The 18,181-nt window shown below is 33.1% G+C and overlaps 1 protein-coding gene across 4 annotated transcripts in view; it reads right to left on the reverse strand.

Annotated features, from left to right (window-relative positions):
- The window catches only part of LOC123673280 (phosphatidate phosphatase LPIN3), a 340,332-nt gene that overhangs the window by 203,379 nt on the left and 118,772 nt on the right, over window positions 1-18,181 (reverse strand). For all 4 annotated transcript variants that reach the window (XM_045607773.1, XM_045607772.1, XM_045607763.1 and 1 more), the window contains one exon: window positions 9,431-9,609. In XM_045607773.1, the coding sequence (XP_045463729.1) occupies window positions 9,431-9,609 (179 nt within the window). The remainder of the gene's footprint in view (window positions 1-9,430; window positions 9,610-18,181) is intronic.

Genomic DNA, 18,181 nt, shown 5'->3' on the forward strand with positions numbered 1-18,181 from the left:
ATCGAAATTTATTGCAAATTGCATGTTGTTAATTGAACTAAATAAAGGTATTACAGATCCGACCCAAAGAAAATTGGATAAGGGTCAAAATCACCTGAAAATCTAGTCTGAATGACATTGTATGATATATCGTTGAATTCAGCGTTAGAAGTTATTTCGAAAAATGTCATTAAATATGCAGGTCCGTATTGAAAAAAATGAGGTTGAGGGTGGCCCAGAGAGTACGAAACGTTGGATACGAACTCTGATTACGTCAAATTGAGGATAATTTACTGTCGATTAAAAAATTCCTGTAACATTTTTTGATAATATTTGAAATAAAGTGGGAAAAAAAGAAAAATCAAAATGGCATAATTTACTTTTCTTATGATATCTCAATAACCGGCCCTGATAATCTCGATTTGTTTGAACTGCTTGATAATGCTTCTATGCATGCAACTTTTTCTCCATTTGACATTTGACAGCGTTAGAAGTTATTTCGAAAAATGTCATTAAATATGCAGGTCCGTATTGAAAAAAATGAGGTTGAGGGTGGCCCAGAGAGTACGAAACGTTGGATACGAAATCTGATTACGTCAAATTGAGGATAATTTACTGTCGATTAAAAAATTCCTGTAACATTTTTTGATAATATTTGAAATAAAGTGGGAAAAAAAGAAAAATCAAAATGGCATAATTTACTTTTCTTATGATATCTCAATAACCGGCCCTGATAATCTCGATTTGTTTGAACTGCTTGATAATGCTTCTATGCATGCAACTTTTTCTCCATTTGACCGACCTTCTAACTCTTATGGTTTAAAAGTTACCAATACAATCCCCTTAAAAAAGTGGCCATCCTGTATAGAGGTCTAACGTTTTGTCCGCAAGCAAGGCAGGAATATCATTTATATACCAAGTAAACACAAGAGGGCCTAAAATACTTCCCTGCGGTACTCCAACATACATAGTCACGTCCTCCGAAACATACTCAGATGAGTCCAGAGATATCGCTACCCTTTGCTTCCTTCCTGTGAAATAACTCCTGAACAATCGAAGCATAACATCCCTCACACCGTACATCTCATATTTGTACATCAAATAACCATGATTTACATGGTCAAAAGCTTTCGACAAGTCAACAAGTAGGGCTGCTGGTATATCCCTGCCTTCTAACATCCCTATAATGTAACGATTCAACAAACCGTATATAATTTTGCCCAGCTCATGTTTAAGAAACGCCACTGATCCCCGATGTAATTTATCGAACACTATCGATTCCCATTTTTAATGCAGAGAGTGCGCGGAGATTGCCATTCAATATGGGAATTTCTCAGTTTTCAGCTGAAAGAGGATTCCTTTTGATTTGACGACTGATTGAAAACAGGTGGAGAGTGAGTGTGATATTTTTTGATGGCTTTACGTTTGGTTGAGTACCTTAATATTAGATATTGAATATTACCTATTTATTTCTTTGATTATCAGTAATTCTATCTTACTATTTGATATCTGATAGTTTAATTTGATATTCCATTGTCTCTTTTCTTTTTTTTTCTTGACACACAGTGGTGTGTAAGGATTTTTTTTTCTTCTTTCTTTTGATAGCCGCCAGGAAGCACATATTCCCTTTCTTGCTAAAATTAACTCTAAATTTCATTCAAATCAAGTGAATTTCCTTCTTATAATAACTCTAGGATCATTTGTACCTTTTTTTTTCACTTTCCGGAAAGTATTATAAGTAACTCATTTTTATATAATAGTTTATAATTTCTGTCAATTCCAAATTTCATACAATACTTTTGATACTATTTTTCTAAATTCAACCAGAACATTTTTCTCTCCGACAATTTCCTGAATTTTTCTCTCCACGCATGCTCAAGCATCCATTTTGATACGAAGAAGATTCCACAATTCCTGTACAGGGTGGGCAAATTTCGATGTTTTAGCACTACAACTTTTGAACCAGAGGAGATAGACAAAATCTGATACCCACTTCTCGATCTCTTTTTCTGAGAAACCAACAAGGGTAGTATTCATTTTTGGCCACCTTCTTTTGTTTTCGAGTTATAAGCGAAAATTGGAAAAATGGCGATATCGAAAAACATTTATATCTCCGCTAATACTGATGATAGAGCTCTGAAATTAAAACATTATACAGGCACTTTTTTACGTAGAATCCAGTGGCGTGCTCGTATTTTCAAAAGGGTTTTTAATTACGAAGCTATGACCCAAAGTTATGTTTTTTTAAATGAGAACACTAGATTTTTGTGCCATTTTCTGAAAGCTTAATTTTTCCTGATTTCAAAAATATATAACATCGTATGATTCGTAGCAAAATGAATAACAGAAAATGGTCAAAAACCTTTTTTTCCTTAAGAGTCTCAATATTTCTATGGTTTCAACTGTTGATGAGCCTTCCTATAACAAGAGCAGTGTCTTTCCGTCAATCTGATTATTTCTATGCTTCTCACTTATTTCTACAAAATTCGAATCTATATTTATTTTATACAAATAGTTTCGAAAAGATAAACGAACTTGGAAAAAGGTTCCTAGGTAGCTTGAACACAGTTTCAAATATTCGTCTATTGAAATATCGAGAAGAGGTGTCGACTGTGCATTGTGCAATTGTTGTCATTATTAGGTGAAATATTATTTCTTGTTTGTCCCTTCGTAATTAAAATGTTGAGTTCAATCAGATATGCATTGTTTTATATGCTGTTTAAAATGGATTGGTACTTGTGCGTATTGATTCTGGAGACCTATGTAAATAATCTCCTGATACATGCATCTCATTACAACTCTTTCGATTGAAAAATTCGATCTTGTGGTTTCTCCGTTATTTCCAAATCAATTTTTAGATAAAAAATTTATAAAACATATCTAGATTCGAATTTTGTAGAAATAAGTGAAAAGCATAGAAATAATCAGATTGACGGAAGGACACTGCTCTTGTTATAGAAAGCTCAATTTTTCTGTGTTCATCAACAGTTGAAACCATAGAAATATTGAGACTCTTAGGTGAAAAGAGGTTTTTGGCCATTTTCTATTATTAATATTGATCCGAATCATACGATGTTATATATTTTTGAAATCAGGAAAAATTAAGCTTTCAGAAAATGGCACAAAAATCTAGTGTTCCCATTTGAAAAAACATAACTTTGGGTCATAGCTTCGTAATTAAAAACCCTTTTGAAAATACGAGCACGCCACTGGATTCTACGTAAAAAAGTGCCTGTATAATGTTTTAACTTCAGAGCTCTATCATGAGTATTAGCGGAGATATAACTGTTTTTCGATATCGCCATTTTTCCAATTTTCGCTTATAACTCGAAAACAAAAGAAGGTGGCCAAAAATGAATACTACCCTTGTTAGTTTCTCAGAAAAAGAGATCGAGAAGTGGGTATCAGATTTTGTCTATCTCCTCTGGTTCAAAAGTTGTAGTGCTAAAACATCGAAATTTGCCCACCTTGTACAAGGTCCTAACCAGGCTGCACTGAATCTGCATCCTGATCAAGGTTACACAGAAACCTTAATAAAATATTTGGACGAAATACTGCAAGTGCCGTTGAAGTGGGGAGTTTCACTTCAGGCGAGCATCCACCAAATTGGAACCCGAGATTTGAATTGTTTTTCACCACTTCGGTCCAGGAGCAATATTCTGATATCAAGCAACTATCAAAATTGAGAAACAAGATCTACCAAGTGAGATATCAAAATTCATCTTTCGATAACCTACTTATTCCAAATTCTGTCTGGAGACCTAATATCCGAATTGTAAGATCAGTGAAATTTTCATCATTTGTAAATGTTCTGAGTTTATTTTTTTTTCTCAGCCTTCAGCAGTATTTTTTTTTTAAATAGTTTTAATATATTTGTAAAATTTAATTCGTTTTATTTCTTACCACTAAGCAAGATCTCTCTTTTCTATCTCCCGTTTCTCTTACTTAACTTCATTTTTTTTATCATCTCCATTAATATTTTTTTTTTTTTTGAGAAATTTCATTTTTATGAAATTTGGTTTACTTTAGTAAGCCTGGCGCCCAACAATTAATTAGTCAAGTTAACAAGTTCATTTGGTGCCCACACCCTCACCGTATCAACTGAGCAGCCGACAGGCATACGTGTGATTTAACTTCACACAATTGGCGCCCAACGTGGGGCCCTCAAGGGGTGCGTTAGCTTGACATAATTTTTTTTCTTTTCTGAATCTTGCTGAGTGGAATTTTTTTGTTATACATTTGATCCGACAGAATTTGGTACATTGTTATTCGGTATTAATATTTTTTGGTATTCACATTTCTATACCATATTGAACGACCATCTTTCTCTTTAAATTCACTTCTCTTATTTTATATTTTCGCTTTTTTACACTAATTTCCGTTACTGATTTCTATAAGTTGATAGAGTATGAATCCCAATCATTTGAAGGCCTATGAATTGGTCCATGAAATTAAAATTCGCGGCGTTGAACCAACTGCCGATGTTGAAAGTAAGAGGAGAGTTTTGAGAGGGCTTTTGAGCCAAGAAAATGCAAATCGTAGTTTTTATATCGTAACAAATCCCTATACTCATGACCGGGATGTAACTGAAATGAAATAAACTATCAAAGATCTTAAAGATATTATTTCTAAATTCGGTGGAACTAAAGATGATCCTATCTTTCATAGAGTATCGAGTCGTTTAGCTCATTTGTCGAATCGTTTGGTCATGCTTGTTGCTGAGGAGGATGCCGAAATCTTGGCAAAGAAGGAAATTCAGTATGAGGTGTTAGAGTTAGAGGCAGATCTCGATTTGAAAATTTCTCCAGCTAGAACTTCTACTCCAACTGAGAAGAATGCTCCTGTCAACTATGCTAGTCCTTCGAATAGTAGGTTCGTTCCTCTCTATAAATGGAATATTTATTTCACAGGTTCTGTTAAGGATGAGTCAGTTACTTCATTCTTGGAAAAGGTGGAACTATTGAGACAAGCTAGAGGTGTGTCCGAACAGGAGTTATTTCAGTCTGCTTGCGATCTGTTCAGAGGTTCTGCGTGGACGTGGTTTGTGAATAATAGATGCAAGTTTCAAAATTGGGGTGAAGTGAGATATCAAAATTCATCTTTCGATAACCTACTTATTCCAAATTCTGTCTGGAGACTTAATATCCGAATTGTAAGATCAGTGAAATTTTCATCATTTGTAAATGTTCTGAGTTTATTTCTTTTTCTCAGCCTTCAGCAATATTTTTTTTGTAAATTCTGAATTTATTTTTTTCTCAGCCTTCAGCAATATATTTTTTTAAATAGTTTTAATATATTTGTGAAATTTAATTCGTTTTATTTCTTACCACTAAGCAAGATATCTCTTTTCTATCTCCCGTTTCTCTAACTTAACTTCATTTTTTTTATCATCTCTATTAATTTTTTTTTTTTTTTGAGAAATTTCATTTTTATGAAATTTGGTTTACTTCAGTAAGCCTGGCGCCCAACAATTAATTAGTCAAGTTAACAAGTTCATTTGGTGCCCACACCCTCACCGTATCAACTGAGCAGCCGACAGGCATACGTGTGATTTAACTTCACAATAACTCTCTGAAAAAGCTCAAAAATTGCAGTTTCCGTACCCGAAACCATGCTGTGATCTTGATTTGATCTTGAACTTAAGTATAAAATTCAAAAATCTACCCGCAAGAATTTTTTCAAAAATTTTAACAACGGCAGTAATGAGAGATATCGGCCTATAATTGTGCAAGTCATCTACATTACCCTTTTTATAAATAGGCCTAATAACTGAAATCTTGAGACTATCAGAAAAAATGCAGACCTTGGGGGTCTACAATTTGTTCAATGCAACTTTTTATTACAAATATGTGGATAATATCATAGCCACTTGATCTCTTATTCTTCATTTGCTGAACAGTTTTAACAATCTCTGTCCTTTCAATCTGGAACATATGTATAAAAAGAATTAATGGATCGTTCTATATAACTGTCGCTCTTTGCATTTGGTTAAATCTTAATATTACTTCTGAATGCATTGGTAAAATGGCTATTGAACTCATCTGCCCAAACCTTCTTATTGCAGCTACTAACATTGCTTTGACGGAAGATTCAGTACTTTTTCTTGCTACCCTTCAGTTCATTGATTGTGTTCCACACATCTTTACTTTTGTTTGTTGCATTTGATATAATTTCATCAGAATATTTTTGTTTAGCCTCCCTCAAAGCTGCGTCATATTCACATTTAATTTTCTTATATTCCTTAGCGTATGTGGAAGCATGACTTTTTGCCACGAAAATAAAATCAAGATTTGTTTTTAGAAACCTAATTAATGGTGATATTTTCATTTTGTTTGATCGGGGAGTTATTTTAAGTGGGAAACATGTCTCAAATATGGTTTTTATATGACCATCAAACGTGTTCCAGGTAGTGTGTATCTCGCTCTTAGGCCACCCATAAATTTCTGACAAATCAACCTCACCAAGCATCCGCTCTAAATTCTCATAAGAACTATGTTTGAATATTCTTTTTTGTGAGATTGTTATTCTAAGGAGTATTGCTAGTTTGGAAAGTCATTTTTACATCAGAGTGATCTGATATATGCTTCTCAACTACCCTCATTACTCCCATCACATTAGATATAACATTATCTATACATGTGCCAAATGTTTTAGAAACACGAATAGGTTCTATAGTACCAAGACCCAAATCATAAGATTTCAAAAGCATCAAAAGAGATTTCTAAAATCTCTGGTGTCATCATTAGGACATCAATATTAAAATCACCGGCTCCAATGATTCTACATTGCTCCAGTAAATATTTATCAAGAAGTAGAGCAAATTTTTCAAAAAACCTATCTATATCATTCACAGAATGCGAATAAGGAGATAGATATTTTTTTTAGTGTTTCCTTCCATATATTGTATTGCGCAACATTCCATAACTCCCATAGCACTAATTGAATTAATATTCTCGCGTTCTATGAATTTTTTTTCAACTCGACTGAAAATTGAGGTTACCCCATGTCTACCTTTTTCACGACAGAAAGCAGATACCAACTTATATTCTTCAAAATTATACGCTTTCAGTTCTTCCATTGATTTCAAATTTTCAGAGACGCACAGATAGTCTACACAGTGTTTGGCCAGCATTTCCTCCACCCTCAGAAATGAGGTCCCAATACACTGAACATTCTGATGAAAGATATTTATATCTTTCAATATTGGCTTTAATTTATTTCTTTTAGGATATTCTGAGGTCTGCCTAGCTCCCTCCGAAAAAAATTCTTGAACGAAAAGTTTCTGACTAGTACACTCTTTGGACAAAACTCTGGTTTACAAATATCAGAATAAACTTTCTCATAGACCACACCAATGCTGAATGCCGAATCATTTCCCTTTGTATTTAGCTTTTTCACATCAAAATCATATTTATCATTACTTTATTTCAAATATTTGATCATTGTTTCAGTTGTCACCTCCTTTCCTGCAATGTTAACAACATATATCCCTTTTTTTTTGGAGCTCCTTGAAATTCTATATCCTTATCTATTTCTCTACTAGTCCCAGTACATATATTTTTCCTTTTTTAGCAGTCATCCATTGGCTTTCGTAGTCATTCGGAACATTTCCACTCATTGTGACAGCCTTAGATTCATTCCTCTCTTGCCTGTTGTTCACTGAAAAAATCCCTAACACTTTCTTGCATAGCATTTTGTACTAATTCAGTGTTATTCTCGTTATTTTGACTCATACCTGGTTTGTTGACCGTTATTATTGGTTTTTGAATACTTATCGCACCTGCAAACTTGTCCACAATGTTTGGCATTAAACTTGTTTGTTTTTGTTTATACTTGTCAACTTGACGACTTTGACATTTCTTCGATAGTAGTTCCTGTCTGTGCTCTGCTTATCACGTAAGCATAACTAGGCTTGTTGTTAAGTTTTTGATTTTTTCTTCTAATAACCTCACTTTGATTAGCCTTCGGCTTCGATGGTAGCGGTGCTTGTCAGAGTGATTCACGAAAATTTTCCTAAAATTTAAATCATCCTTGTGTGTAGGTGGTTAAAATCATTGGTGTGTGTCTTCTCCATCACGGCTGATATAATATGTAAAGAAATTATATTTCTTCAATTCTAATCTTACCCCATAGATTGTGCTATTTTTTTAACCACCATAGTCGGAGTCTATGGTGCCGAGGCCAGGGTTATATACACTATATTAGCGTCACACACCGCCATTTCAGTTCTCCTGTCGGGGTTCGGAATCCAAACAAACAAATTGTCAATCAAATTAATACGTTGTCGTTGAAGAAATTGGCTTATTTTGATAAATAAGATTATTTAAGGAACGATTTTACTATTAATTGATAGACAGAAGGCACGAGATTAATGCCAGTAAGTTCGAACTTGAAGTTCAACTAATAAACACGGCTTTATACAAAATCTGGGGAATGATACAAGATTCAAACTTACTGATATTAACCTCGTTCCTTCTGTCTATCAATTAATATTGAAATCGTTCCTTAAATACTCTTAGTTATGGAAATAAGCCAATTCCTTCAACGACTCCGTACTAATTTGAATGACAATTTAATTGTTTGGATTCCGAACACTGACAGGAGAACCGAAAATGGCGGTGTGTGACGTCACACTAATAGAGCGTATTGTCGGATGCGTTACAATATAAGCCCGGCCTGAGCAAGCGCACAAGAAACTGGTGAAAGCTTTTTCTTGCATTTTGCACATGTAGATTGAGGGCTTCTACCCACGGGGCGTACATAAAAGAAATCTCCACAGCTTGTAAAATCTAGCATGAAAAAATTCTAAGTTAGCCTGGAGCAACATTTAGGCTCTGTCATACTTAGGATAAAATTGAAACCGGTTGTTAATTTGAAAATATCCGTACTTGTCTACGATGGTCAATATAAAATTCCTCTACAACAACATAATAATACTTATCAATCAAAATGTCATAAAATGTATAGATCAGAATCCGTCAAATATCTAAACCACAGAATTTCTGAGATGATTTTGAATCCCTGCTGAAGTAAGTATGACGTATAAACCGATATTGAAAAATTATAAGAGAACTGGTGAATCAGATTCAATTCATACTGCTCGATTTCAACTGATTGCACAACAAACCAGAAATATTTCAGAAATGATTTGTTAAGACGTCACGAACATAAGTTAAGGAACCGTTAATTTCGAAAATCAAGGTTCTGAAGAAAATGTATTCATTGTCTTAATTGTCTGAACTGTATTCGTCTGAAACCAATGATTTTATCATTTTATTGATAAATTCGTTAATCACTTTGATTGCATGAATTTCGATATCTTATTCAGTTACTAATAATCTCCCTGGTTTTCATTTCCCTTTCTTTCTATAATAGATTGCACTAATAATAAATCAATCGATAGAGGTTTCTTACGTTTTATCTCAATAATGCATTTGGAAGATTCCCTTACCTCTTCTATTTTTCATTTCAATCTCAGAATCCGATTGCACGGTTTCGATGAGCAGATGTAATGTTGAATTATTTCTTAAATCTGTGATTCCACCGGTAGTCAATTCAGTGTCACTAAAGAAATGAATATCTGGGTCTAAAATTTTTCTGTTGATTTTCGACGACTGTTCGTCCAAACTTCTGAAAAACAAAAATCATATTGAAGTAGGTTTAAGCATTTCAAATGGTTTCAAGTGTGGAATATGTTCGATACAGATTTATTCTAATAAGAAAATACAGGCTTAATAACAACAAATATACATGTATTGCCAGGGAAATAGAAAATCAATTCCTAGAGAAAAAAATGATGAAAGAAGCTCAAAAACTAGAAGTTCTTGAGTTTCTTTTTAGAGATTTCATCTTTTTTTTTTCAAAAGATTGCAAATATTTACCAAGGTTTCCAGTGAAAATTGTGGTGTAATTGGCGAAAAATTTGTTTGCGTCCTAGAATTATCATCAGATCAAGTTTTAAATAGAACAACTCATAGACCTAGTATCAAACAGGCCATTGGAGAGAAATTCTGGCATGCCTGATATGGAGGGAGAGAGAGAGAGATATGAAGCTAGTTGAGGCCATTTCACAATCTTATGATCAAAATAATGAACTCACGTTCGGAAACTCGTTAATTTTTGCCTTATTCTGAATTGTAATTCGTTTTCTGATTGATTCGATTTCTAGAAGTGTTGAACATTTTATTAAAAGAAACTCGCTCTGCTCGCCGAAGGGGCTCCGCCCCTTGGACCCCGTCACTATGCCGGTAGAACCTTCACTGGGTACCTATCCCTCTAGAAAATAAAAGATTTTTTTCGGAAACCATGTATCGTTAGCTGATTTTAGACGATTCACTCGGTATCCTATGCTGATTCTAGGGTAGAATTCTATAAGACTTCTTTCCTAGAACATACCGGTTCGCCCTTGCTCACATGAAAATATTTGATGCAAATAACTTTCCATGACGACAAACCAAGGGCGGTCCTAGCCTTAAATTTTGAGGGGGTTCGCCGTTAAGGGTTTCGAGTTTTTCTATGGGACCAAATCCCAGATTACACCGATATCGAGCTTAACCTCTCAAAAATATTTATATTTAGATATTTATATGAATATTTATACAGGGTGTTTCAAGTTCGAAGGCCTATTAGACGTTTCTGGAGAACGGGGCCGATTTGAAATCTGAAAATTCAGAATATGACATTGTTCATGATGACCTATTCAGCTGAAATATCTTAGAAGTTCTGGCACTTCCGGTTATACAAGAATTAAAAAAAAAATTCTTCGAAAAAAACATTTTTTTTCATTTTGTGTCTCAGATATTATAAAGATTTCCATTCTCAATTACTCTCTGCTAAAATTATTGCGTTAGTACTCATAGTTTTCAAAATATTAAGAAAAAACCGTAAAAAAGAGAGAATTTCCATAGTCACTATCACGTGAATTATTTTCACTGTGAATATCCTATGCGTATACTCAACTCACTTTCACAAACTAGAATGATGTTGGAATATCGTGCATATCTTGAATTTGAAAAATATCATCACAGGGTGTTTCAAATATTGTGCCAAAAATTGTGAACAAAATTTGATCATAACTTTCGATTTTCAAATCAGAACCCTATTTTTTTGTGATTTCGTTGAATTCTATGGTAAAAATAAGGGTAGTGTTCAAACATGATTATGCTCTCAAATTCAATAATTCAAGAGTTATTCCAGATTTTATGAATTTATGTTATACGTAGGGTCAATTTCATTCAATCTGTTTCTAGAGTGCGTTTCAAATATTCAATTATTTCAAAGTGACAGGTGTACTCATTATTGAATCTAGTAGATTATAATTTGATGATATGAATCCCCGTTATTCAAATAATGAAATTCTGGATCTATTCCATATCCACGGTGAATGCAACAGAATTGTTTCGAGAACTTGTCGAGCATTCAATCAGAAATATCCACATTTACCACCAATTGACGAGAAGATAATTCGGAAGGATGTTTCAAACTTTCTGTTACTCCCTTTTCATCACCACGCTGATTTTTTCCTGAATTCATAAAATGTATTCTACCGCTTTTTCATATGAATAGAATTGGCACACAGGAGTCCTGCATGATTTTATTTCATTTGGTAGGTAGAGGTTTTTTTCTTCTAGGTAGGTACTCCATCCAGTATAATGGATATTCATGAAGTATGCAACATCCTTTCAAGTAGATGAGGAAATTTCTGATTTAAAATTTGATGAGTTCTACCAATAATTCTATTGCATTCATCGTGAATATGGAATTAGATATTTATAATACAAGTGCAGAACTTATTGATATTCTTCCAAGAGTTCAGAATGACCGAGTGGTAGAATGAGCCTTCTGTACGAGTTTTAAACATTATGTTCCCGAATTCACTGCCTTTTTATTGAAATTGACGGAAATTTCCATAAATATCAATTAGTGATTTTTGCATTGAAAAATGTTGGTTGGTAGAACAGTTTTCTGTATCACAAATTTGACAAATAATAGATAAATCCGTTCCAGTCTATTTTGTTCCACAAAATGTGCCGGAAAGAACTGATTTGCCACATAATTAGAGAAAAGTATATCCAGAATTTTGTCATTTGAATATCGGAAATTCAATTCGTGAAATCAAACTAGTGAAGCTTTGATAATGAAAATACCTGTCACATGTAAAGTAATTAGATATTTAAATTTCTATGGTCATAGAGTATTATTGCTAGTCTGTCTGAAAACAGATCATTACGATAATCCCAAGCACATAAAATCATGTGGATATCCCGGCCATGCTTCCACGTCGACGGCTAAACCGAATATTCTCGGTTCTAAGGTCATGCTCAGTATTTGGTGGGACCAGCTCGGCGTAGTGTATTATGAGTTGTTAAAACCGACTGAAACGATCACAGGCGATCGTTATCGAACGCAATCAATGCGTTTGTGTCGAGCATTGAGAGACAAACCGCCGCAATACGACGAGAGAGTAGATGAATGGATTTTACTGCATGACAATGATCGACTCCATGTTGCGAAAGTCAAGATATACTTGAAAAAGTTGAAATGGGAATTCCTACCCCACCCGACGTATTCTCCAGACGTTGCTTCCTCGGACTATCACTTGTTTCGATCAATAGCACACAGCCTGGCTGACCAGCACTTCCTATCTTATGAAGAATTAAAAACTTGGATCGATTCGTGGTTCGCTTCAAAAGATGACCAGTTTTTTCAATTCGTACGCTGCTCGAAAGAAGTGAGAAAGTAAAGTGACCAGCGATGGGCAATATTTCGAATCATAAATGTATAACCAAATGTATATTTACAATAAAGCCTCAAATTTCGGTAAAAAAATTTGTACGCTTATGTATTTGTTATATTGTAATATATTTATTTACTTATCACGGTCTTATCTATTCAGGTAGAAATTAAAAAAAAATTGTAAATCTATTGTTTCATATGAAAAAAAAGAAGACAATTGGCAAGTATAACACAACATCAAATTTGGTCTGTGAACCCTTTGAAAACCTTGTAATCACAGCGTCCTCGTCAACATCAATGTCCCTGTATATGTTCAGGAGTACTAAACTGAATCCGATGCCAATATCGAAAAAACCAGAATAACACCATATGAACTACCATTTATTCATTTCGAAAATAAACTTGCCGAATTTTCTGCTCGAATAGCTGTGCGAAAATTATGAGTTTCCATACAGTTTATCTATTAATATGAATTTCCACCAAGTAAAAAACCGATCCCATCAAGAAGATCTGGCATACAGGCAACGTTGCAGATTATTAGACCTAATATTAGGTCTATGCATCTGACAGACGTTACGTATTAAACATGATGGCCGCCGCCATATATAAACAATCGATAAAATCATCGATTTTGACGAAAAAAAGGCATTTTTATTCCAGGGAAAGCTTGAAATGTGATTAATTAATCATTTCTAACGAGAATCAGTTAATAAAATACAAGAAAACTAGCTATTAATGTGGATAACCTCACCTTCATTAGGCCAATTTCACAATTAAAAAAAAAAAACTAGCTGAATTAATGAATTTATGACAGCGGATTCGTGATCTAAGACCCAAAATATGTAAGTCTGCGAAATTTCATCACTTTTGAATCATTATTAAAATTAATTCTATATAGTAAACATTGTTTTTCTTTTCAGAAGATGGATTATTTTCGTTTGGATGAATAATTATACAGGATATTTATTTGTCGAATATCAATTTGAAGTATCTAGAGATGTTGGACCAATTCAAGTCTGAAAATTGAGATTAAAGCTTCAAATTATTAACTAATTTGTAAAGAAATACACAATATTTGATCAACAATTATATAGGGTGTATATATATTCGAAGTAGTAATTAGACATTTTGAAATCTGAAATTCTCATTTCTCTAGAAATGGCAATTCCTTTCTTCTTTGAAAAATTTGGGAAAAATGCATAATCAAAATGTGAGAGTTATTATCAGTCAATAGAAATAATACCTGAAAAAGAAACTGCATTCAATGTTTATTTTCAGTTTTGACAAATATTGAATTTACATAATCATTCGATAAGATCTATGAAAAGACCTACAGTGAAATTTTGTTTTAGGGATATTCAGTATAGCTATAATAAACTAAAAAGGGGCAGAATGAATAGATCTACCTTTCAAAAACCCATGGCTAATGTTGCCTTACAAGCAATCATAATAATATCAGTAACATCTTTGAGAAATCAGGTTATGAGAAGTCCCTCATTTCCGAGGTTCATCAATACTTTTTTCAGTTGAGCAACAAATTATTCTTCCATTTCATAATTTATTAAGAAATACAAGGAAGGACACCTTTTGAAATCTAAAAATTTGGTTAATAGTAGGTTATTTTCCATAATTTATAATATTGAAAGACCAATTGGACATTCCTGAAGAACTAAGGCGTTTTTAGAATCTGAAAATTGTATCGATGAATTTTGCATACTCTTCTTGAAGGTATATGGACAAAAATGATTTTTGTGGGTTCTGGTGAATGATCAAAGGGATACAGGTAACAATTTCATTAATACCAGTCGAGATGTAGTGATCATAGATAAGAGATGATATAGAAATTTCACTAGATAATTCTGATTCAGTGGAGGACAGCTGAATTAAAGCTTAATCGTGATGGTTCGTTACGTTATAGAGCAAGCTTGTAGCTCTGGGTTTTACTCAGAAGTAAATTGAACAGGGAAATATATATAGTAAATGAAATTTTGACAGATATAAGTTAAAAAAGATCAACAATTGAGCATTGTATTTACATAAAATCAAAAAATAACTTGCTAACTGTTGTTGCATTGTACGTGGATGACTTTTTTGTTTTAACAAATGTTAATTCTGAATGAATATATCTGATAGAAAATTTAAGTGATAATTTCATCATAAAGAATTCAGGGAAAGCTAAAAATGTTTAGGGATGAATATCACTAGAAATTATGAAAAAGGTAGTATAGTAATTGTTTATATTCTTCAAGTATGTATTGCAATAATTCAGCATGTCTAATTGTAAACATATGAAAACTCCTTTGAAAACTTAATTGAAATTTGATTCAACAAAAGAGAGTTGTAATGATGAACCATATAAGAAATTAATAGGTTTATTAACGTCTTTAGCAGTATTAACTAATCCTGATAAAGCATACTCTGTTAATCTCTTGAGTCAATTTAATAATTATCTCATTATTGAACACTGAAAAAGTGCAAAATTCATTTCAAGATGCAAGTATAAAGTATTTTATACCTACATTGAATTGCTGGAAAATTTATACCAATTTCGAAAGTAACTGCCATGTCAAAATTCTTCATATACTGAATGATCCTTCAAATTTTATTTCTGTTGTAACATTTTGACTAGTAATTAAAGTGAAAAATTTGAACTGATTTTATATATGTATATAGTATAGCTATAAATGAACAACCTGAAAAGAGACAGAATGAATAGACTTGCCTTTCGAATACCCATGGCTTATGTTACCTCATAAGCAAATTTAATATCTAGGTAGAACCTTTTTGAGAAATCAGGTTATAAGTTTGAGAGTCTCTTAATTTCCAAGGTTTCAGTTGAACGACAAATAATATTATGATAATATAACAGGGTATATATGGTTGAAATTATTCGTATGAAAGATTTCACAACGATTTGATTTCTTCATTATAAATTCAACAGCACTGCACTCAAATTCTTCAAAAACTGATAGGTCACTTATATTTTTGCACTCTTCAGTCGTAAAAGTGTATATTTTAGATATTCCAAAAACACATGGAAATTTTTGAATGTCATCTGACTAACTTGGCTCTTTTTCCAGTAATAAAGCCAATTGTGAATTATCTATAAGGAGTTTTTCTATCTGTTTAATACATGATCAGATGAAGCTTCTGTTCTCTTTTGTAGTTCCATCTTCTGTCGCAATAGATTCAAATTCTCACGAAAGAGAATGTAGTTTTATAGTTTGTGGAAAATAAACGAAAAATTCCTGAAATAAAGTAACATTCATATCCAATTGAATGATACAAACACTTAAAACAAACCTGAATTGAGGAAAATGCATTCGATGATATCAATGTTCATTTCCAAATTTTGACAAATATCTATCGAATTTTCGATTCGCCGAAAACTTTGCATTTTATCTGTCGGCATTTATTTAAATATTGAATAACAATTTTGGAAACTGCAAACTTTTTCAAGAACTTTCATATATCGAAATGGAATATTTATTATTAACATGACACTGACAGCCAAATTGTCCACAGATACCACAGAAATATGGGACTTGAAATGTCAAAATGATCCGAAACACCCCGTATACTCGAAAACCGCGGGGAGAATCGAAGGTTTGGGATTTTTCCCGGGATCTCCAGACGATTTTGAGGGGGGTCTTATTCTTGTCATTTTTGCTCTAGATGGTCCCGTTTGGGCTGTGATTTTACGTTTAAAGTTTGACGTATATGTGCAAGCGGTTTTATATATACTTAGATTAGCGGTAAATATATAAATTCATGAAATCTTTCTCTCATTTATATAATATTCTTGAACTCATTAAAAGGCCGATTTCGCTATGAAAATTAATCGAAAAGTCGTATTTTCCTAGAGCTGTGAGCGAAAGCTTGTGACGATAAAATAGTTACAACTTTCTTTATTTTTGAATTTAAAATTTATTCATTACAATTGTTGCACCGCCACTGCATTTGTACTTGCATCGATGAAATATTAGATTTTCAGATTCGGCGCATGTTTTCAATCAGATAATATATTTCGGTTATTCGAAGATTTCATTCTTTCTTTCTGCTTTGTCTGGTGAATGACATAAGTCATCAGAGTTTAGTTCTTAATCTAGATATTTTTTGGTACGGTAGAGCGGTGTGACTTTGCCGAACTCCATTATATTTTAAGATTCACTTTGTTTTCGTATAGTTGGCAACATCTTACAGGAATCCCGAATCGGAACCTTCAACCACACTATATACCAACATGTTGCAACCGTCCCATGGCAGTCGTCCGGCGTACTTTGAATGGTGTGCTACGGTATGTTATGTGAGCGGGTAAGGTTTTAACGTGGGTATATATGCGAAATTTTAGGAGTTGTACAGAAATGATGGCAAACAGTAAATCGAAATATATTTACCAGCTTATACTTTACATTCATTGAACGACACGTTAAAAAAAAACTGAAAACATTTGGTTGAGAGGATTTCGACATTTCGGGAAATTTTTCTATTGTTGCCCTTTGGCGGGCGACATTGCCATATACCAAATTTGTTTCACCTGTTTTATTTCGAGGCACAATTATGGGTCGTCATTACAAAAAGAAGTTGGATGCAAGGAAATATTGTAATTATACGGAAAAAAACACTAATCCGAGCAACCAATGCAGTTCGAAATGAAAATATTTCAATACAGACAGCTTCCGAAGTGTACAACATTCCCAGAAGAACTCTTTGGAATAAAATTAACGAAAGTGCATTAGTGCACTAAAATATACCGCCAGCACTTCATTAAATTGTCAAAAAACGCATTTTCAAGGCATTGGCAAACTCGCATTGATTTGCGGGTCACTTTACAAAATTTTTAAAATTAAAAAGAAAATAAGGGTGCATTTTCATCTGATTCTAACCACAGCAGTCGACAACTAAAATGTTCAAATTAAACATACTTTGCACCGGACTCATTTCACAAAAAAACGAAAAAGTTACACCAAGAAAACTATAAAAATTGGTGCAAAGCCACACCGCTCCACGGTAATGAATTTTGAGATTTAGTTAATATTTCACAGTTTATATTAGTTTAGTGAAACTCAATTGAAAATTGAGGTGAGTAAGATATAAGATTTGGTTTAACTTTGAAATTCGATTCGTCCTTGTCGTTCAGGTTGACTTCCATTTTCATTGACAAAAAAGGAAAAATTAAGAAATCTTCACTAAAATGTTCTTTTCAATTCACTCATCGAAAATTTTAAATTTCATGTTCAAAATAATAATTCAAATCATTTTCAATTTCAAATGCTGAAATGTTCTATTTTTATTGGAAAATGTCGATTTTCATATGCAATTTTTTATTATTGAATACACAACTATTTATGTGAAACATGGACGGCGAGGACGATACGTTTTACTGAACAGTTTCTGGAGGAAATTAATTTTCCAATTTTTGGGTAGAGCCTAGAATTTCCGTTTGTATACATATTTGTGACAGTAT

This window comes from Harmonia axyridis, chromosome 1 (genome assembly GCF_914767665.1).
Source record: "Harmonia axyridis chromosome 1, icHarAxyr1.1, whole genome shotgun sequence".
Classification (NCBI taxonomy): domain Eukaryota; kingdom Metazoa; phylum Arthropoda; class Insecta; order Coleoptera; family Coccinellidae; genus Harmonia; species Harmonia axyridis.